The sequence below is a fragment of the Melospiza melodia genome, chromosome 14, assembly GCF_035770615.1.
Source record: "Melospiza melodia melodia isolate bMelMel2 chromosome 14, bMelMel2.pri, whole genome shotgun sequence".
In the NCBI taxonomy this organism is placed as follows: Eukaryota; Metazoa; Chordata; class Aves; order Passeriformes; family Passerellidae; genus Melospiza; species Melospiza melodia.
The window spans coordinates 4618559-4640314 of record NC_086207.1 but is presented as its reverse complement, the minus strand read 5'-3'; the positions used below and the strand labels follow the sequence as shown (position 1 = coordinate 4640314).

The window sequence follows — 21756 nt, the reverse complement described above, 5'->3', positions numbered from 1 at the left end:
TTTAGCATGGCAAGAGAATTGCCTGGATGGGAAGGAGAGATTCGAGATGCAGTGGGTTATACAAGGTGGGCATAATTCCCTGTGAGCAGATGTTCACTGAGTCAGTGTCTCTTGGAAGACTGCTCAGTGTTTCTTTTGAGACCTACAAAGTCTCTTCACAGAACTTCAGTGAGCAGCAAAAGTATCTTCCACTGCACAAAGATGTGCAGATAGCTGTGTGAAATTGGTGCTGACAAGAAAAATGGTCTTTAGAACTGGGCCTTCAGTCTCACACGTTTTTATGAGAGATGGGTGAAAGGACACCATGGATGATGTGAAGGTTTGGAAATGTGACTGCTGTGAGCTGTGTGTGAATGTCTGCTGAAAGACTTAAGGGAATGTTTTCCTCCATCTCCTGTCCTGTTTCTATCTCTAGGATGAAGGAATGTGGAGTTCTTCTCCCCAAAGTAATTGTTTAGAAGGTCTGTATTCCAGCTGCATGGAGAACCTTGACAAGCTCTTAATAAGGATTTGTTTGTCATCATAATGGTGTCACTTCAAAGCTTAATTTTGCACTTATGACAGATGGGTTATGGGAATTTCAAGCTGTGTGTTCAGTGCCTATAAACAATATTATCAATATCTACTCTGAGTTAAATAATTCACGAGAGTGTTGTGAGCTGTTCAATTCTGCAGGTGTTAACTTCCTGCCTCATTCTTCTGATGATCTGAAAATGGTTCTTTCATGTTTATAGATGAAAAGACAGAGACATTTCCATAGACAAGTTTCCTAAAATGTCTCTGTAAAAAAAGTTTTTTCTTGTCTGCTGTCTCATATGTGAAGTCAAATATTATCCATGGTAAGGAGATGCAGTTACTCAACTTTCCTTTTGGTGGAGTCTCTAAATTCTGATGATTTATGCTATCCGTGGGAGGGGGGATAGAAGGGTTAGAAGAGAGTGTTGGTTGTGTGGTTTGTGAGGAGGCCCTGGTGGAGACATGGCATGTGTTTTGTTGATCCCCAGAGCTATTGCTGACCTTCTGAAAATGAGTCACGAGGAGTCGTATGATTTTAAATTGTGTGGTTTGGACTGAAAGGACCTAGTTTGAGTCCCATATTCCATTGCATCAAAAGTGACAGTCACACATAATTTGGGGAGTCCATGTGCCGAAGAATGGTGATGCTGCCTTTGAGGTGAGACTTGGATGTGTGGGTCTTTGACAGAGCTGGTAATAATTTATGGCATATATGAGGTTTCCCACTTGTTCAAATAATTGGGAGGAACAGAATAACCTTAGTTGTTGCTTGGGCTCTGAGAAATTGTGCACACAACTTTTATCTAATGATGTCTGTATGCAGAGTTTGCTTCCATGTTATGTTTGCCAGAGAGAAGAAGTCTGTGTATGCAGAGACAGGGCTGGTGCTGGAGTTCAGTCTGATACAGTTCAAAATGAATGAATGAATCGTGTCCAGATTTCGTTGTGTTGGTACTTGGATGACGCCCGCAGCTGTGGTTCCAAGCTTTTTCTTTCTCCTCCTACCCAAGGAAATGACAGCCTGGAGCTTGCCAAATGACTCCTTTGTGAGGCCCCTGTGTATCGGTTGCTGTTGAGTTTCCAGGGTTGTGTAATGCTGCATTTGACCCAGTCCTCAATGTGAGGCCATGATGGATACTCTTCTGGTGTTTTCCCATTCTTGGCTGGGTTCATTTCAGTTCCTTTGGATAATTTGTTTGGGGTGAGTTGGGTTGGGTTGGATTGTTTCTTTGTTTCCTTGGTTTTTTGTTAAGGCGTAAAGTGGAATGTGTCTGGCAATCCTGCAAACTCTAAACATGTCATTATCCAGTTTGGAGAGTATCTCTTATCCATTCCTTGTAGCTGTACTTGTAATCATAGAATCCCAGAAGCACAGAATGAGAGAATGGTTTGTGTTGCAAAGGACCTTAAGGGTCTTCTTGTTCCAGCTGCTCTGCCGTGGGCAGGGACATCTTCCACCAGAGCAGGTGGCTCAGAGCCCCAGCCAGCCTGACCTTGAATATTTCATTCAAGAAATACAACTTCATGAATGGATGTTTCCCCAAGGTGTTACTTTCTCTGTGGCCAACATGGAACCAGAATTGTGGTTTGTGTTGATGTTGAAACTGAAGGCTGTGAATGCAGAGTGAGGAGGGTGAGAGCTCAGTTCTGTGCCAGGCAAATGGGGGACTCAGTGTGGGTTTGGCAGAGAAATGGTTTGATTTCATGCTTCGTGCCAAAGTCAGTGCCATTGCTGTTCTGATCCTGGTGTCTCTGTCATGAAAGACAATGACAGCCCTCCAAGAGTAACATTTTCCACAGTAACTGTTCATGTAAAACCATAATTATTGGGTGGAAGAGCTAATTAATCCTGTGTGAAAGCTCCATAATCTGTATCTCTATGCCATATTGTGATATAGAGTTTCTTCAGAATTGTAATTCCACTTTCATTCAGGCCTTTGTTTCTCGGAAGGTTTCAGCTTATTTCCACAGATCAGGTAATTTCTTTGAAATATGAAGCAGTGACTGCTGCTTTTCAGGACATCCTTACTTCAGTCACCTAAGACTGAACATTGTTTGGGTGCTATGCAGATGAGGCAGGAAGGGAATCTGTTGTAATTTGTCATAAGCTTATCTTTAGAAGAAGGCCAATCACTAGGTGTTTAAAATGATGGTTTCATAACTGTGCAAGGTGAACAGGCCATGCAGTAGAAAGAGTTTCTGAGGAGAGGACTCATTCTACAACTGACTCCCCCTATCCTGCTGTGCTGTGTAAGCCTTCAGGGCCTCACACTTGCAGATTGAGTCCTCAATGACTTCCTGGTGCTCTCAGAAATGGATTTTAAGGCCTGCAATAAAGACCTAGAAGATTTCCCTGTGAGCATCTCTTTTTTTTTGTTGTCTTCTAATGATTCCTTGCCTTATCTCTTTAATGATTTCAGGTTTTCTGGGTGTTGTTTGCTTTGTTTTGTTTTCAGTTGATTTACTCAGTATTTGGGTATACATATTATTATCAACAATGGAGGTTTGCTTAGTAACATATGATGTGCCAATGTCCCTTGCTCTTGTTGCAATGGGAGTGGAAGGCAGGAGATATGAGAGTGACTTTGTGTTCTGCTCCTGTTGGGAGAAATAGATGTAAATGTGACTTGAGTAGACTTTGCCTCTCTGTGGAACAAAGCATGTGATAAAGATGCGGAGGAGGTTCCCCCTAAGCCAATGGTTTGATGAGGCATTCTCAGTTGGCTGACTGCTAATATTTTAGTAAGATTGTTTATCATTTGTGTGCTCTAGAATCCTTCAGTTCCTTATCATAATGGTGGTGAGCTGACAATTGCATCTCCCTTCTGGATGTGGCTGCGGTGCATTATCATCTCATGATGGATTTGAGCACTGAGGGGATGGCCACAAGCAAAACCTCACAGTGGCCTGGCATGGAAGAAAAAGCAGAGAGGGGAGCTCTGTGTGTGAGGCTGGAGAAGAACTGGGTCATTGTCTTGCTTGTCACATGTCACAGATAACACCAGGCTGTGCCTGATGGAGTCCGGGGTGATTTGAGTTGCTTCTGTAGAGCAAGGCAGACCTACAAAATGTTATTGCATCTGTCCATGTTATTTCCATGTGTTCCTGACTCTTGCATTGCTTTTTGTCATGAGCTCAGGCTCAGGGTGTCTGATCTCATGTGGAAGGTCTCCTCTGTGCCAGCTGCCCGAGTGTGGGTGCAGTTCCCACACACACCTGGGATGTTTCCAGCTGCACAGAGGAAGGGTTTCAGAAGCACTCCTGGTGTGCTCAGCCAGGAACATTTTGTCTGTGGTGTAATCATGCAGGATCTCTCTGCTGCAGCTGTCCAAGTGCAGAGTGACCACCCAGGCCAGCCAAGGTTTCCATGGACAGAGCAGGGCGCAGTGGGAGAAGGTGTGCAGTGTCCCCCAGGCCATCACCCAGAGGAACCTGCAGGGCAATCACCTGGAGGCTGTCAAACGGCTGAGAAACAGGCTGGAGAGTCAGCTGCAGAGAGTTCCAGACAGTGGCTCCATGTCCAGGTGGAAAGCAGTGACTTGTGCTGTCCCTGCAGGGCCCTGACTGGGCCCAGTTCTGTTCAGCACCTGCATGGCCAGTGGGATTGAGGAAGCTTCAGGCAATTTACAGCTGACACCAATTGGAGCTGATTCACTGCAGGCAGAGATGACAGCCAGGGATGGGCTGGAGAAGTGGCCCCGTGCAGCCATCATGAAATGGATCAAAGTGCAAGGTCCTGCAGCTGGGGTGGGGCAATCCCCAGTTGAAACAGAGAGTGGGGGACAGGGAAGAGCTTTGCAGAGAAGTGCTTTGGGTTATTGGTGTGTGATGAGGTGGGCCATGAGCTGCCCATGGGCACCTGCTGCTGGAATTGTGCCCAGCACTGCATGACAAGCACTCTGCCTGGCAGGTCGAGGGAGTTCCTTCCCTCCTCTAAACTCTTTCTCTGAGAGCACAGACTGAAAGCAGATCTTGGGCCAATATCCCAATGGACATGCTAGAGTTCCCAGAAGGATCATGAAAGTGGTCTGCGGGCTGGAACATTTCTGTTATGATGAAGGGCTGAAGGAGTGTAGGTCTTCCAGCACAGAGAAATGATGCCTGTGCGTAGACTTATCACTGTATTTTTGTTGTTTCTGTTTAAGCTTATAAGAAATATGGACAGAGCTCTTTTTATGAGTGCCAGTGGTCATAGGACACCATTCAAATATTTTTAAGTGAAAGAAGGGAGGTTTTGATTAAGAGAAAACTTTCCAGTGTGGGTTGTTTGGAAATGGAAGATATTACCAAAAAAAGTTTTGGATATACCCGAAATGTTCAAGTCTAGCATGTTCTTGCCCATGGCATTGGTGTAAATTTAATGACCTTTAAAGAAAAGTTTAAAATGGATATTGGAAACATTGTTTTGCTATATGAAGGACTTGGTGTTCCTTTGTGCTTTCTATATTCAGGTGCTCAGATATGGGTGAACGAAACAGCTCAGATGAAGCAATTTTAATGAGTAAGAAACGAAAGAGTAAACGTTATTCTGCCTTCTTGGCATAGGGGATGCTCACATTGCTTGCTCTATACCTCACATTTAATATTTCTCAAGTAATGAATAACAATTCAAAACGCGACAGAGTTCGAAAAAGCTCTGGAAATCTTCTCTATATTATCGGTTATTGCTGATGTGAATGGGCTGTGATGTTATGAAGAGCAGCTAGAGTTCCATTCCTTAGTGGGGTGCCATAGATATTTGCATGTGACTGTTCACTGTGACTGGAAAGAATGCATTAAAAGCGCCCGCCAGCACAAGTCATAGAAACGCCTTGGAGTGGAAATAAGCCGGAGCTCCCGCTCTCGGTGTTTTTGGTCGGGGAGAGCCCCCGGGGCCGGTGCAGCCGCTGAGCCCCGCCCAAAGCCGGGCGCCCTTGAGCGCGGCCGTGCGGCGGCTGCAGTGTCGCGGCGGCGCCTCCGGGTGTCGCTGTTGGCCGCCGCCGAGCGCCGCTGGAGCCGCCGCCGCCGCAGCGTCCTGCCCCCGCAGGCTGCTCGCTCGCCCGGCGCCGGCCGCAGCGGCAGCGGCACCGACAGCAGCAGCGGCGGCGGCGAGGGGCGGCCCGAGCGGTCTGGGTGGCTTTCAGCGGTGTCTGTTTTGGGCGGCGAGAGCGGCTGGAAGGGAGGCAGGGCAGCGGCAGGAGGCAGGAGCGCGGCGAGTGCAGCGGGCAGAGAATGGCGGTGAGGCGGCGGCAGAGGCTTGGGCCGGGCGGCGGGCGAGCGCTGCTGGCCGCGCTGCTGCTGCTGCTGCTGTGCGTGTGGTGCCGGGCGGCGGCCGAGCGGGTCCGCTACGCCATCGCCGAGGAGCTGGGCAGAGGCTCGCTCGTGGGGCCGCTGGCGCGGGACCTGGGGCTCAGCGCGGACGAGCTGCCGGTGCGCAAGCTGCGGCTGAGCGAGGAGAAGCAATACTTCACGGTGAATGAGGAGAACGGGAACCTGTACGTGAACGAGAGGCTGGACCGGGAGGAGATGTGCGGCGAGTCGGCGACCTGCTCTGTCAGCTTCGAGGCGCTGGTGCACAACCCGCTGAACATTTTCCACGTCGAGGTGTCCATCGAGGACGTCAATGACAACTCCCCAATCTTCAGCAAGCCTGTTCTGGGCCTCGAGGTTGGTGAATGGATCCCTCCCGGTGCTCGGTTTCCGCTGGAGATGGCCCGAGATGTGGACATGGGCAGCAACTCGCTTCTGACTTACCACCTCACCAGTAACCCGTCCTTCACTTTGGCCATGAAGGAGAGCCCTGGTGGGAAAAAGCAACCGGAATTAGTCCTGGAGAGGGCACTGGACCGGGAGAAACAGAGCTCCTTAGAGCTGGAGTTGACAGCAGTGGATGGTGGCGACCCCGCGAGGTCCGGGGTCGTCCAGGTTCTAATCAACGTGACAGACGCAAACGACAATCCGCCCGTGTTCAGCAAACACGTCTACGAGGCGCGAGTGGCAGAGAATTTGCCCACGGGGTCTCTGGTGCTGCGGGTGCAGGCGACAGATGCGGACGCGGGTGCAAACGGGCGAGTGTTTTATTCCTTCGGCAACGTCCCGGAAAGCATCCGCACACTGTTCACTATTGACCGTGAGAGTGGCGAGGTCAGGACTGCCGGTCCCATCGATTTCGAAGGACAGAGTAAATACGGCTTTCGGCTAGAGGCAAGTGACGGTGGTGGACTCACTGATCACTGCGAAGTGCAGATCGATATCACAGACGAGAATGACAACGAACCCGAGATCACGATTCTGTCACTCTCGAGCCCGGTGCCCGAGGATGCCCCGACTGGCACGGTGGTAGCCCTGCTGAAAGTGCGGGACAGAGACTCGGGCGAGAACGGTCAGGTGTTGTGCGAGCTGTCGGGAGAGGCGCCGCTGTCGATCGTGGCGTCCCCCGGTGGCTCGTACAAGGTGGTGACATCGGGCGGGCTGGACCGCGAGCAGGCGTCGGAGCATCGCGTGACGGTGGTGGCCCGGGACCGGGGCAGGCCGGCGCTGCGGAGCAGCAGGGAGCTGGTGCTGGAGGTGTCGGACGTGAACGACAACGCGCCGGTGTTCGAGGAGGCGGCGTACAGCGCGTACGTGGCGGAGAACAACGCGGCGGGCGCGCTGGTGCTGCGCGTGCAGGCGCGGGACGCGGACGCGGGCGCCAACGGGCGCGTGAGCTACTGGCTGGCGGGCGGCAGCGCGGGCGCGGCGGGCGCGGCGCCGCTGGTGTCGGTGGAGGCGCGGAGCGGCGCGCTGTACGCGCAGCGCTCCTTGGACTACGAGCAGTGCCGCGAGTTCACGGTGGCCGTGCGGGCGCAGGACGGCGGCTCGCCGGCGCGCAGCTCCACGGCCACGGTGCGCGTCTTCGTGCTGGACCGCAACGACAACGCGCCCAGGGTGCTCTGGCCCGCGGCAGCGGCACCGGGAGAGGCTGCGGGAGGGGCGGCGGTGGCGCCTTTCGAGGTGGTTCCGCGCTCGGCCGAGGCCGGCTACCTGGTGGCCAAGGTGGTGGCGGTGGACGCGGACGCGGGGCGCAACGCGTGGCTGACGTACGAGCTGGTGCAGGCGTCGGAGCCGGCGCTGTTCCGCGTGGGGCTGCACAGCGGCGAGGTGCGCACGGCGCGCGCCGTGGGCGAGCGGGACGCGGCCAAGCAGCGGCTGGTGGCCGTGGTGAAGGACCACGGGCAGCCGGCGCTGTCGGCCACGGCCACGCTGCACGTGGTGCTGGCCGAGAGCTTGCAGGAGGCGCTGCCGGAGCTGAGCGAGCGGCCGGCGGGCGCCGAGGCGGCGGCGGCGGCGGCCGAGCTGCAGTTCTACCTGGTGCTGGCGCTGGCGCTGCTGTCGGCGCTCTTGGTGCTGAGCGTGGCGCTGGCCGTGCTGGCGCGGCTGCGCCGGGCCGGGCCGCCCGCCGTGCTGCGCTGCCTGGGCGCGCAGCGCTTCTCGCTGGCCGGCGCCGCCTTCCCGGCCGACTTCTGCGAGGGCACCTTGCCCTACTCCTACAACCTGTGCGTGCCGCCGCCCGCCCGCGCCGTGCCCGAGGCCGCTTGGCCGCCGCCGCCGCAACCGGTGCCCATCCTGTCGGCGGAGGAGCTTCTGGGCGGCGATTCCTGCGACAAGCCGAGTCCGGGCAGTATCGCCCTGACGGGAGAGCCACTGGCCGATCCCGAGGCGGCTCAGGTCTGTAAAGTGTGCGCTTGTTTTGTTTTTAAAGGTTCTCGAAAAATCATCTTTGTTCCCCGGATATTCTCTATGTTCTGTCAGTGTGGATTCATCATCTTTATCTCCACCTAGTAGCGGAAGTTTTTCATTATTCCTCGGTAATAGCCTCAGGTGCCAGGCTTTGATTATAGCTCCCTGTTCGGTTAGTAGCAGCGCTTTTCAGTATTTCTCCATATGTCCCGGTTTCACGTTTGTGTGAGTTGCACAGTCCTGTCTCCGTGACAGACTGAATTAACGAACGGGCCATCTCCCGTTCATGGAAAGCTGGGATCACTTGGTTCTGCTTTGATCACAGGTTCAGATTCAGGGCTCAGGTTTTATCTTCAGCACTCGAGCTCTATAAATTAGAATGTGGAAGCAACATTGGAAGCAGATTCGTGGTCTCTGTAAGGAGAACGGCTGATTCAGCATGACGGAGTCAATGAAAATAACAAAGTACTGACATCTGGTGTTGTACATTTATGCTTCCTGATTGATTTCTTTAGAAAGGCCGTGCTGGGTACTCGTGTATATCTTCCCCCTAAACCGTTCGTAAAATTTTGTTTTCTCTCGGTTACATTTTGAAAGGAAAAGAATGTGGAAAGTTCCGTTCTCCATCCTGACTAAAAAACGGTATCGCTCGTTTTTGAGCCGGGGGTAATGCCGTAGTGGAACTAGACGACTTCGTGTATGTGTCCTGGCTAGCTCTCCTTTGCTCTTCAGGATCTTTATTTCGTACACTGGCGAGAAAGCTGAAAGATTTCTGTTTCAGAGATTTTTATTTTTCTATCCCCTTCTAACAATGATGTTGGGGTTTCTAGTGGAACAGCATATTTGTGCAATTCTGTTTACTAGGATAAACATCTGACATACGATGGGATCCCACATGAGGGAGATTGGCCAGGGGAGGGTTTAGGCACGTGAATCAAGCCTATTTGCTCATTGATTAGTGGTCAGCACAGATTCAATGCTTGTACCGACGTAATTAAGAAATACGTAGATGAATAGTTTACTAACGAACTATGGTGCTTTACACATTGATTTTAGGAAAAAAGGAAACTTAGAATGTTTTGATTAAATGTTAATCTGTATAAACTAAGGAGACACTAAGAGTATCTTCGTAAATGATTTCAAATATTTGATGTTCTGAAACTTTCCTTTGAGAGTTTTACCTTCACCCTTCTTTTGTTCGGGCGTAAACAATTAGCTTCCTGACTTCAAGAAGCATGCAATTGCTCTCTTCCCGTTTGTGTCATGAACCTGATAACTCTGCTTCTTCGGGATGTGGTATCTTCCAGTTTTCCTGTAAGAGCCTGTTGTTGAAGATCCTTTTGAACAAAAAGGATACTCTTAAGAAAAAGCTACAGGGTAAAAAAGGAAAACTGTGTTTAAATTTACATATAATGGCATTTAGAAGAGATTAGTTTCCCGTGCGATTAAAGAACCGCGCCCGCCGAATGCCTATGCCTTCCCCCCTCCCGATGGTGATACCCTGGAGGATGAAAGCAGAGATGGGCTGGAGAAATGCGGAGGCAGGAGATCAGCACTGGACGAAAAGCGACATCTCGGTGGCGACCGTGCCCTGTATGGAGCGAGGCCGGGTGGGCAGCGCTGGGCAGCGCTCGGTGCCTGCAGTGCCGGGAGGAGGCTGCGGGCGCCGCTGTTGACCGAGAGGAGCGAGAGGAAGCTCGGAGCGCTACCGGCAGCCCCGCCCGCTGCGGATCGGCTCACTCGGTTGCCGCTCCCTGCCCGAACCAGCGGTCCCCGATCGTCCCCGCGGTGCTGGTCCATTCTGGAGCCAGGCGGAGGCACAGGCAGCTGCGCACGGTGCAGGAGCTGAGAGCATTGAGTGGCAGCGGGATTGGATCGGCGGTGCTGCGGTGCTGGCGGAGCCGCGGCCGAGATGTGCTCGGCGGGGAGGCGCTGGGGCCGGCGGCAGCGAGCTCTGCTCTGGGCCGTGCTGCTGGCGGCGTGGGAGGCGGCGCGGGGGCAGCTGCGCTACTCGGTGCCCGAGGAGATGCCCAAGGGCTCGTTCGTGGGCGACGTGGCTAAGGACCTGGGGCTGCAGCTGCCGGAGATCCGAGACCGCGGCGTCCTCGTTGTCTCTAAAGGTAGGACGCAGTATTTTGCTCTGCACGGGAAGACGGGACATTTGGTGACAGCAGAGAGGATCGACAGAGAGCAGCTTTGCGCGAGTGAACAGCAATGCGTGCTGCGCTGCGAGCTGATAGTGGAGGGAGAGATGCAGGTTTATGGGATCCAAGTGGAAATCACGGACATTAATGACAACGGGCCCAGCTTTCGAGAGTTAGAAAAAGAACTGATAGTGAGCGAGAGAACAGCCCCTGGGTCTCGGTTTCCCCTGCCAGACGCTCACGATCCTGACACGGGTCGGAATTCACTGCAGAGCTACGAGCTGAGTGGTGACGAGCACTTCTCGCTGGCCGTGCAGGCGGGCCCCGGCGGCGATCAGCGTCCCGAGCTGGTGCTGACGAAGGCGCTGGACCGGGAGGAGGCGGCGTTTCACGAGCTGGTGCTGAGGGCGATGGACGGCGGCGATCCGGCACGGACGGGAACGGCTCGGATCCGCGTGACGGTGCTGGACGCGAACGACAACGCGCCCGTGTTCAGCCAGGCGGAGTACACGGTGCGTGTGCCCGAGGACGTGCCCGTGGGCTCCACCCTCGTCACTGTCACGGCCAGTGACGATGACGAGGGGTTGTACGGTGACGTGAAGTACTCCATTCAAAAAATCACAGAGAAAGCCTCGCAGATTTTTGAGCTGGATGTCGACACGGGAGCGGTCACTGTGTTACAGAGCCTGGATTTCGAGGAAGACGACGCCTACGACCTGGAGGTGCAGGCACGGGATGGAGGAGGCCTTTTCGACATGTCAAAAGTCGTGGTGGCTGTGACAGATGTCAACGACAATGTGCCGGAGATATTGCTGCGGTCCTCTTTGAGCGAGATCTCAGAAGACGCCCCATTGGGAACTGTTGTGGCCCTCCTACAGGTGCAAGACCGAGATTCCGGGGCTAACGGCGAGGTGCGGTGCTTGCTCGACGGAGGGGGCCCGTTCCGACTGGAGAAATCTTTTGATGACTACTACCGTGTGGTGACAGCGAGAGAGCTGGACCGGGAGCAGGTGTCGGAATACAACGTGACGGTGCGGGCGGCCGACGGCGGGTCGCCGTCGCTGCAGAGCAGCGCGGTGCTGGCGCTGCGGGTGCTGGACGTGAACGACAACGCGCCGGTGTTCGCGGAGGAGCGCTACAGCGCGCGGCTGGCGGAGAACAACGCGGCGGGCGCGCTGGTGCTGACGGTGCGCGCCACGGACGCGGACTGGGGGCAGAACGCGCGCGTGCGCTACCGGCTGGCGGAGGGGCGGGTGCGGGGCGCGCCGCTGTCGTCGTACGTGTCGGTGCAGGCGGAGACGGGCGCGCTGTACGCGCTGCGCTCCTTGGACTACGAGCAGCTGCGCGAGCTGCAGCTGTGCGTGCGGGCGGAGGACGGCGGCGCGCCGGCGCTGAGCAGCAACGTGTCGGTGCGGCTGCAGATCGTGGACGAGAACGACAACGCGCCGCAGGTGCTGTACCCGCCGGCGGCGGCCGCAGCGGCGGCGTGGTCGGGCGTGGAGCTGGCGCCGCGGCGGTCGGAGGCCGGCGCGCTGGTGGCCAAGGTGGTGGCGGTGGACGCGGACGCGGGGCAGAACGCGTGGCTGTCCTACGAGCTGGCCAAGGCCACGGAGCCGGGGCTGTTCCGCGTGGGGCTGCACAGCGGCGAGGTGCGCACGGCGCGCTCGCCGCTGGCCCGCGACGCGGCGCGCCACAGCCTGGTGGTGCTGGTGCGGGACCACGGGCGGCCGGCGCTGTCGGCCACGGCCACGCTGAGCGTGGTGCTGGCCGAGAGCGTGGCCGAGCTGCTGGCCGAGCTGGGCAGCGCGGCGCACGAGGCGGCGGCGCCGGGCGAGCCGGCCGCCAGCCTGACGCGCTGGCTCGTGCTGGCCGTGGCCGCCGTCTCGTGCCTCTTCGTGGCCTTCCTGCTGCTGCTGCTGGCGCTGCGCCTGCGCCGCTGCCACCGCCAGCAGCTGCTGCCGCCGGACAGCGGCGCCTCGCGCGGCGTGCCCGTCTCGCACTTCGTGGGCATCGACGGCGTGCGCGCCTTCCTGCAGTCCTACTCGCACGACGTGTCGCTCACGGCCGACTCGCGCAAGAGCCACCTGCGCTTCTCGGCCGCCAGCTGCTGCGACACCCTCCCGGCCCGGCCGCCGCCCGACGACCCCGCGCCGCTGCTCGGCGACGAGGGCCCGGCCGGCGCCCTCCCCTCGGACCCCGCCCCTCCCTCGGTGAGTTCCTCTGTATAGGTTTTCTCCGCGACGCTTTCTTGTGATGCTGCCCTGCCCTTTCCCCGCCCTCTTGTCTAGCTTGCAGAGAAGACTTTGACTAAAAGCGTGGTCAGGTTTCTTTTGTTGTCGTTCTGAAGGCTGGTGCCCATTGCTATCGTTTTCTGAACCTAGGGTGGGTCCGCAGGCTTTCAGTAAGTTAAGAAGAACGGTGGGAGAAGGCTGCTGCTGTCACGCTGTTGGTTAGTTCGGCGGTTTGCGTATTGATCAGGTTCCAGGCCTTGTTTCCCCTGTGTCAGCTGTGCTGTTTGGAATCTGTCTTGCTCTTAGTATTAGATCTTCTGAAGGGATGGATCACGTTATTAAGAAATACAGCTTTTTAGAAGACTCATGTTTCTTCCCAAGAGCAGATGTGCTTGAATAGGTAGAATGTTTCTTGAACAAAATGCTGATGGCTTTGTGATGAACCTCTGTGCACATTGTTCTCAGCCTTTATCGCTGTCCATGATTCATTCTGGAGGTCAAAAGGAAGTATTTGTGTCATCCATTCTCTGGTCTTTGTCTGCAACAAAGAATTTGGACCATGCAACAAGTGTTCCTTGGTAATGTCTGTCTGTCTGTTATGAGGATGAAGGATCTTCTCGAAGTTGTGATTCTTTGAAAAGGCTGTGGGTGGCTGAATGTGGAGGAGGAAATGGTGGAACTGCTTTAGTTTTTTCTTGATTTTCAAGGTAGAGCTATGTCAGATGGAGCTGATTGAGCCTTGGGTAGGAAGTATTTAGCATGGCAAGAGAATTGCCTTGACGGGAAGGGTGAGAATCAAGGTGCAGTGGGAGATATAAGGTGGAGAGAATTCCCTGTGAGCAGATATTCACTGAGTCAGTGTCTCGGAAGACTGCTCAGCTTTTTCTTTGAGACCTATGAAGTCTTTTCTCAGAACTTCAGTGAGCAGCAAATGTATCTTCCACAGCACAGAGATGTACAGATAGCTGTGTGAAATTGGTGCTGGGTAGAAAAATTATCTGGGGAACTGGGCCTCCACTGTCACATGTTTTTAAGATATATGGATGAAAGGACACTATGGACGATGTGAGTGCTTGGAAATCTGTATGCTGATAGCTGTGTATGAATGTCTGCTGAAAGACTCAGGGGAATGTTTTCCTCCATTCCCTGTCCACTTCCTATTTCTAGGATGAAACAATGTGAGGTTCTTCTTTCCCAAGTAATTGTCTAGAAGATCTGTATTCCAGCTGCATGGAGAACCCTGGCAGTTTCTTAATAGGTATTTTCCTGTCATCGTAATGGTGTCATTGCAAAGCTGAATTTTGTACTTTTTGGGTATGGGAATTGCAAGGTGTGTATTCAGTGCCTATAAACAGCATCATCAATCAACTTCTCTGAGTTATACAACCCAGAAGAGAGTTGTGAGCTGTTCAGTTGTGCAGGCGTTATCTTTCTGTCTCATTCTTCGATGATCTGAAAATGGTTCTTTCCTGTTTATAGGTGAAAAGACAGAGACATTTCCATAAAGAAGTCTCTTAAAATGTCTCTTTAATAAATGTTTTTTCTTGTCACATATCTAGAATGTGAAGTCAAATATTATCCATGGTGTGGAGATTCTGTCTGATCAACTTTCCTTTTGATGGAGTCTCTCTAAATTCTGAAGATCTGTGCAAACCATGGGATCTGTAAAGGGTTAGAAGAGTGTTGGTTGTATGGTGTGTGAGGAGGTGCTGGTGGAGACATGGCATGTGTGTTGTTGATCCCCAGGGCTATTGCTGGCCTTCTGAAAATGAGTCAGGAGGAGTCTTATGATGTTCAATTGTGTGATTTGGAATGGAATGGCCTAGTTTGGGTTCCATATTCCTTTGCATCAAAAGTGATAGTCACACATACTTTGAGGAGTCCATGTGCTGAAGAATGGTGATGTTGCCTTTAGGTGATACTTGGATGTGTGGGTCTTTGACAGAGCTGGTCGTAATTGAAGGCCTTTATAACATTTTGCACTTTTTTAGGTAATATGGAGGAGCAGAATAATCTTAGTTATGATGCTTGGGCTCTGAGAAGCTGTGCACAGGAGTTTCTTCTAATCATGTCTGTACACAAAATTTGCTTCCATGTTATGTTTGGCCAGAGAGAAGAAGTCTGTGTATGCAGAGACAGGGCTGGTGCTGGAGTTCACTGTAATTCAGTTCAAAATGAATGAATGAATTGTGTCCAGTTCTGTTTGTCCTGGTATTTAGATGAGGACGCCAGCTGTGGCTCCAAGCTTTTTCTTTCTCTTCCTATCCAAGGAAATGACAGTCTGGGGCCTGTGTAGTGACTCCTGTGTGAGGCCCCTGTGTATTGGTTACTGTTGAGTTTCCAAAGTTGTGTAATGCTGCATTTGACCCAGTCTTCAATGTGAGGCCATGATGGATTTTCCCATTCTTGGCTGGGTTCATTTCAGTTCCTTTGGATAATTTGTTTGGGGTGAGTTGGGTAGGGTTGGATTGTTTCTTTGTTTCCTCGGTTTTTTGTTAAGGAGTAAAGCGGAATGTGTCTGGCAATCCTGCAAACTCTAAACTTGTCATTATCCAGTTTGGAGAGTATCTCTCATCCATCCCTTGTAGCTGAACTTGTAATCATAGAATCCCAGAAGCACAAAATGAAAGAATGGTTTGTGTTGCAAATGACCTTGAAGATCCTCTTGTTCCTGCTGCCCTGCCATGGGCAGGGACATCTTCCACCAGAGCAGGTGGCTCAGAGCCCCAGCCAGCCTGATCTTGAACATTTCATTAAAGCAATACAACTTCATGAATGGATGTTTCCCCAAGGTGTTACTTTCTCTGTGGCATCCATGGAACCAGAATTGTGGTTTGTGTTGATGTTGAAACTGAAGGCTGTGAATGCAGAGTGAGGAGGGTGAGAGCTCAGTTCTGTGCCAGGCAAATGGGGGACTCAGTGTGGGTGTGGCAGAGAAATGGTTTGATCTGATGCTTGGTGGCCAAGGCAGTGCCATTGCTGTTCTGATCCTGGTATCTGTGTCATGAAAGACAATGACAGCCCTCCAAGAGTAACATTTTCCACAGTAACTGTTCATGTTGACTCTTGGGTGGAAGAGGTAATTAATCCTGTGTGAAAGCTCCCTAATCTGTATCTCTATGCCACATTGTGATATAGAGTTTCTTCAGAATTGTAATTCCGCTTTCATTCAGGCCTGGGTTTCTTAGAAGGTTGCAGCTCATTTTCACAGATCTGGTAATTTCTTTGAAATATGAAGCAGTGACTGATGTTTTTCATCACATCCTTACTTCAGCCACTTAAGACTGAACAGTGTGTGGGGAATAGGAAGTTGAATTAATAAGAGAATCTGTTGTAATTTGTCAGACAATTTACCTTGAGAAAGAGGCCATTGAGAAGCTTTTTAAAATGATGGTTTCAGGACTGTGCAAATGATGGTGTCATAACTTCGTGGCCAAGCAAGGTGAGCTGGCCATGCAGTAAAATGAGCGGCTGAGGAGGGGACTGATTCTGTAAATAACCCCCTGTCCTGCTGTGCTGTGAATGTGAGGGCCACACTTGCCCCTTGAGACCTCAGGGACTTTACGGTGCTCTGAGGGATGAATTTTAAGGCCTGCAATAAATGTCTGGAAGAATTCACTGTGAGCATCTCTGACTCCTTTTACTCTTCTAATGCTTCCTTCCATGATCTGATTCATGTTTTTGGGTTTTCTTGCAGGTTTTTTGCTTTGTTTTGTTTTCACTTGATTTACACAATATGTGGTTATATTTCCAATTAGCAACACCTTTTTTTAGTAACGTGTGATGTGCCAATGTCTCCTGCTCTAGTTGCTGTGGGAGAGAAAGGCAGGGGATATGAAAGTGACTTTTTATGTGTTCTTGTTGAGTGAAGTGGATTTAAATATGACTTTAGTAGACTTGGCCTCTCTGTGGAACAGAGCATGTGATAAGGACAGGGAGAAGATTCCCTCAAAGCCAATGGTTTGATGAGCCATTCTCCTTTGGATGACTGCTGAACTTTTAGTATGATTTTTTTATCATTTGTGTGCTCTGGAATCCCTCAGTTCCTTATAATGGTGGTGAGCAGACAATTCTCCCTCCATTCTGGGTGTTGCTGCAGTGCATTATCATCTCTTGACAGATTTGAGCAGTGAGGAGATGGCCACAAGCAAAACATCACAGTGGCCTGGCATGGAAGAAAAAGCAGAGAGGGGAGCTCTGTGTGTGAGGCTGGAGAAGAACTGGGTCATTGCCTTGCTTGTCACATGTCACAGATAACACCAGGCTGTGCCTGATGGAGTCCAGTGGGATTTGAGTTGCTTCTGTAGAGCAAGGGAGACCTAGAAAATGTTATTGCATGTGTCCATTTCCATGTGTTTCTGGCTCTTGCATTGCTTGTTGTCATGAGCTCAGGCTCAGGGTGTCTGATCTCATGTGGAAGGTCTCCTCTGTGCCAGCTGCCCGAGTGCAGGTGCAGTTCCCACACACACCTGGGATGTTTCCAGGTGCACAGAGGAAGGGTTTCACAAGCACTCCTGGTGTGCTCATCCAGGAACACTTTGTGTGTGGTGTAATCATGCAGGATCATCTCTGCTGCAGCTGTCCAAGTGCAGAGTGACCACCCAGGCCAGCCAAGGTTTCCATGGACAGAGCAGGGCCCAGTGGGAGAATGTGGACAGAGTGTCTCCCATCCAATCACCCGGACCATGCTGTTCACACACCTGGAGGCTGTCAAATGGCTGAGGAACAGGCTGAGTCACCTCCAAAGAGTTCCAGACTCAATGTCCAGGTGGAAATCAGTGTTGTGGGCTGTCTATACTGGGATCAAAACTATTCAGTACCTTCACAGACAATGGGATCAGGCACACCCTCAGTGAATTCGCAGATGACACCAAGCTGAGTTCATTAGTGACAGGTCAGGGGTGATGTTTATGGATGAGCTGTAGGAGCAGACCTGTGGAAATTTCACGAAGTTCAAGAAGGCCAAGTGCAAGGTCCTGCAGGTGAGTCAGGGCAATTGCCAGTTTAAACAGAAAGTAGGGGATGGAGAGCAGCCCTGAAGAGAAATGCTTTGGGTTACTGCTGGGTGCTGAATGGGACATGAGCTGGAGATGTCCACTTGCTGCCCAGCTTACATCTGGGTTTGCAAACAAGTAGGATGACCAGCAAGAAGAGGAAGGTGGTCATCCCCCTCTACATGTCTTTGACTGCATAGATTGTCAAAGAGATGCAGCATCTCTCCCATGAAGAAGTTCTGACAAAACTAAGGTCGTTTAGCCTGGGAAAATGAAGCTTTGAGTAGAATAATTTTGTCTTTTCAATTTATAAAGAATACTTACAAGAAAGATTTATATCTGTTTTTTTAGGTGTAGATTAGAGAAAATTTTTTATTATGAGGATGGTGGGGCAGTGGAATGAGTTGCCCACAAATATTATGAATGTGTCACCATTGGAAGGCTTCAAGGACTGGTTGGATGGACTGTTCAGTCACCTGGTGTAGTGAAAAATGCCTGTGCCCGTGATGGATGGGTGGAATAAATTATTTTAAATGGTACATTGAACCGAGAGAATTATTTGGATCTGCAAATGATTCATAGTGGCTTTGCATTTCGATCATCAGGTAAGTGAATAGGGAGATGCAAAAGAAGCAAGTTTCCTAAATCAGTAACAAAAGAGGAATGTTATGCTTACCTAAAGATAAAAGCGTTACTTTAGACTAAACTATCCCCCAACTTACATCGACCCAAGACGGGAAAGTAAAATAGAAGATACATGACAGGGTACTTATAGATATCCTTTGCTAGAGGAATATATACAATTTCCTGTTTCCTTAGCTGTGCCTTGATGTTATTAAGACAAACTGAGCTCCTTTATTTATTGCTTTACCATAAAGATTTTCATCTCTGTGTCTATTGCGACGCAAATAGATGACATACAAGCATTTAACAGCCTTTCTAAGTTTTAAAGGTATTTAAAATCGCGTTAAGTGCCGATGTCCCTCCCAAAGCCGGGCGCCCTTGAGCGCGGCCGTGCGGCGGCTGCAGTGTCGCGGCGGCGCCTCCGGGTGTCGCTGTTGGCCGCCGCCGAGCGCCGCTGGAGCCGCCGCCGCCGCAGCGTCCTGCCCCCGCAGGCTGCTCGCTCGCCCGGCGCCGGCCGCAGCGGCAGCGGCACCGACAGCAGCAGCGGCGGCGGCGAGAGGCGGCCCGAGCGGTCTGGGTGGCTTTCAGCGGTGTCTGTTGTGGGCGGCGAGAGCGGCTGGAAGGGAGGCAGGGCAGCGGCAGGAGGCAGGAGCGCGGCGAGCGCAGCGGGCAGAGAATGGCGGTGAGGCGGCGGCAGAGGCTTGGGCCGGGCGGCGGGCGAGCGCTGCCGGCCGCGCTGCTGCTGCTGCTGTGCGTGTGGTGCCGGGCGGCGGCCGAGCGGGTCCGCTACGCCATCGCCGAGGAGCTGGGCAGAGGCTCGCTCGTGGGGCCGCTGGCGCGGGACCTGGGGCTCAGCGCGGACGAGCTGCCGGCGCGCAAGCTGCGGCTGAGCGAGGAGAAGCAATACTTCACGGTGAATGAGGAAAACGGGAACCTGTACGTGAACGAGAGGCTGGACCGGGAGGAGATGTGCGGCGAGTCGGCGACCTGCTCCGTCAGCTTCGAGGCGCTGGTGCACAACCCGCTGAACATTTTCCACGTCGAAGTGGCGATCGAGGACGTGAATGACCACTCTCCGGTATTCAGCAAGACTGTTCTGGACCTCGAGATTGGTGAATGGATCCCTCCCGGTGCTCGGTTTCCGCTGGAGATGGCCCGAGATGCAGATGCAGGAAGCAACTCAATGCTGACTTACCAGCTCACAAGCAACCCGTCGTTCTCACTGTCCATGAAGGAAAAGCCGGGTGGAAAGAAGCAGCCGGAATTAGTCCTGGAGAGGGTGTTGGATCGGGAGAAGCAGAGCTCCATTGAGCTGGTGCTGATGGCCGTCGACGGTGGGGATCCTGCGAGGTCCGGGACTGTCCAGGTTCGCATCAACGTGACGGACTTAAATGACAACCCACCCGTGTTCAGCAAAAATCTCTACGAGGCGAGAGTGGCTGAGAATCTGCCAGTGGAGTCGGTGGTGCTGCAGGTACGGGCCACGGATGCTGACGCAGGCACTAACGGGCGAGTGTTCTACTCCTTCGGCAGCGTTCCGGACTCCGTCAGGGCGTTGTTCACTATCGACAGCGAGAGCGGGGAAGTCAGGACAGCGGGTCCCCTCGATTTTGAGGAGAAGAATAAATACGTCTTCACCGTTGAGGCGACAGACGGCGGCGGGCTCACCGATGACTGCGAAGTGCAGATCGATATCACGGACGAAAATGACAACGCTCCCGAGATCACCATTCTGTCACTCTCGAGTCCCGTGCCCGAGGACGCGCCTGTCGGCACGGTGGTGGCCCTGATGAAAGTTCGGGACAGAGACTCGGGCGAGAATGGTCAGGTGTCGTGCGAGCTGTCGGGAGAGGCGCCGCTGTCGATCGTGGCGTCGTCGGGGGGCTCGTACAAGGTGGTGACATCGGGCGGGCTGGACCGCGAGCAGGCGTCGGAGCATCGCGTGACGGTGGTGGCCCGGGACCGGGGCAGGCCGGCGCTGCGGAGCAGCAGGGAGCTGGTGCTGGAGGTGTCGGACGTGAACGACAACGCGCCGGTGTTCGAGGAGGCGGCGTACAGCGCGTACGTGGCGGAGAACAACGCGGCGGGCGCGCTGGTGCTGCGCGTGCAGGCGCGGGACGCGGACGCGGGCGCCAACGGGCGCGTGAGCTACTGGCTGGCGGGCGGCAGCGCGGGCGCGGCGGGCGCGGCGCCGCTGGTGTCGGTGGAGGCGCGGAGCGGCGCGCTGTACGCGCAGCGCTCCTTGGACTACGAGCAGTGCCGCGAGTTCACGGTGGCCGTGCGGGCGCAGGACGGCGGCTCGCCGGCGCGCAGCTCCACGGCCACGGTGCGCGTCTTCGTGCTGGACCGCAACGACAACGCGCCCAGGGTGCTCTGGCCCGCGGCGGCGGCGGGAGAGGCTGCGGGAGGGGCGGCGGCGGCGCCTTTCGAGGTGGTTCCGCGCTCGGCCGAGGCCGGCTACCTGGTGGCCAAGGTGGTGGCGGTGGACGCGGACGCGGGGCGCAACGCGTGGCTGTCGTACGAGCTGGTGCAGGCGTCGGAGCCGGCGCTGTTCCGCGTGGGGCTGCACAGCGGCGAGGTGCGCACGGCGCGCGCCGTGGGCGAGCGGGACGCGGCCAAGCAGCGGCTGGTGGCCGTGGTGAAGGACCACGGGCAGCCGGCGCTGTCGGCCACGGCCACGCTGCACGTGGTGCTGGCCGAGAGCTTGCAGGAGGCGCTGCCGGAGCTGAGCGAGCGGCCGGCGGGCGCCGAGGCGGCGGCGGCGGCGGCCGAGCTGCAGTTCTACCTGGTGCTGGCGCTGGCGCTGCTGTCGGCGCTCTTGGTGCTGAGCGTGGCGCTGGCCGTGCTGGCGCGGCTGCGCCGGGCCGGGCCGCCCGCCGTGCTGCGCTGCCTGGGCGCGCAGCGCTTCTCGCTGGCCGGCGCCGCCTTCCCGGCCGACTTCTGCGAGGGCACCTTGCCCTACTCCTACAACCTGTGCGTGCCGCCGCCCGCCCGCGCCGTGCCCGAGGCCCCTTGGCCGCCGCCGCCGCCGGTGCCCATCGTGTCGGCGGAGGAGCTTCTGGGAGGCGATTCCTGCGAGAAAGTAAGCTCGAGCAGCAACCTCGTCGTGGGAGAGCAGCCCGGCAATCCCGACGCACCGCAGGTCTGTGAAGCGTGAGTTTGTTCTGTTTTTAAAACTTCCGGAAACGTCATTTTTTTTCCCCGCGTGGTTTCTGCCTGGTTTCAGTGGGGATTCGTCATCTGTGTACGAATTCCGTAGGGGCGGAAGTTTTTCATTTTTTTCGTCGGTTACAGGTTCAGATGACCGGCTTTGATCATAGCTCTCCTTTCGGCTAGTTGCCCTGCTTCTCAGTGTTTGTCCTTATTTCCCGTAGTCGTGTTTATGTGAGTTGCGCAGCCTCGTCTTCGTGTCGGAATGAATTAACGGGCTCTTCCCCGTTCATGCAGAGCGGGAAGCACTTGGTTCTTCCTCGGTCACAGTCTCAGCTTCAGGCGCGAGGTTAGGCTTCAACACTCGCGCTCTATAAATTTGAATGTGTTGTCAACTTT

At 54.0% G+C, this 21756-nt stretch overlaps 3 protein-coding genes across 9 annotated transcripts in view; all 3 read left to right on the top strand.

Annotated features, from left to right (window-relative positions):
* LOC134424614 (protocadherin gamma-A4-like) overlaps nucleotides 1-21756 on the top strand; it is a 261717-nt gene that overhangs the window by 140093 nt on the left and 99868 nt on the right. The window contains exon 1 of one of the 7 annotated variants that reach the window (XM_063168481.1): nucleotides 18730-21349. The exons of the other annotated variants lie outside the window; for them this stretch is intronic. Within the exon in view, the coding sequence (XP_063024551.1) occupies nucleotides 18884-21349 (2466 nt within the window). The 5' untranslated portion in view covers nucleotides 18730-18883. Of the gene's footprint in view, nucleotides 1-18729; nucleotides 21350-21756 lie in introns of those variants that run through there. 7 annotated transcript variants of the gene reach the window in all.
* LOC134424963 (protocadherin gamma-B5-like) lies at nucleotides 3311-8316 on the top strand. Its single transcript, XM_063169173.1, has 3 exons — nucleotides 3311-3316; nucleotides 3841-4000; nucleotides 5435-8316. Exons 1-3 carry the CDS (start codon nucleotides 3311-3313, stop codon nucleotides 8314-8316), a joined length of 3048 nt encoding a protein of 1015 aa, XP_063025243.1.
* On the top strand, nucleotides 9970-12586 carry LOC134424962 (protocadherin gamma-A10-like). Its single transcript, XM_063169172.1, has one exon. It carries the CDS (start codon nucleotides 10127-10129, stop codon nucleotides 12584-12586), a length of 2460 nt encoding a protein of 819 aa, XP_063025242.1. The 5' UTR covers nucleotides 9970-10126.

Excerpts from the sequence above, each read along its gene's own strand:
- LOC134424963 (XM_063169173.1), top strand. Across the intron at positions 4,001-5,434 it reads GCTGAGAAACAGGCTGGAGA|CGCGGCCGTGCGGCGGCTGC; the intron begins GTCAGCTGCAGA and ends GGCGCCCTTGAG.
- LOC134424962 (XM_063169172.1), top strand. The coding sequence starts at position 10,127 with ATGTGCTCGGCGGGGAGGCGCTGGGGCCGGCGGCAGCGAGCTCTGCTC.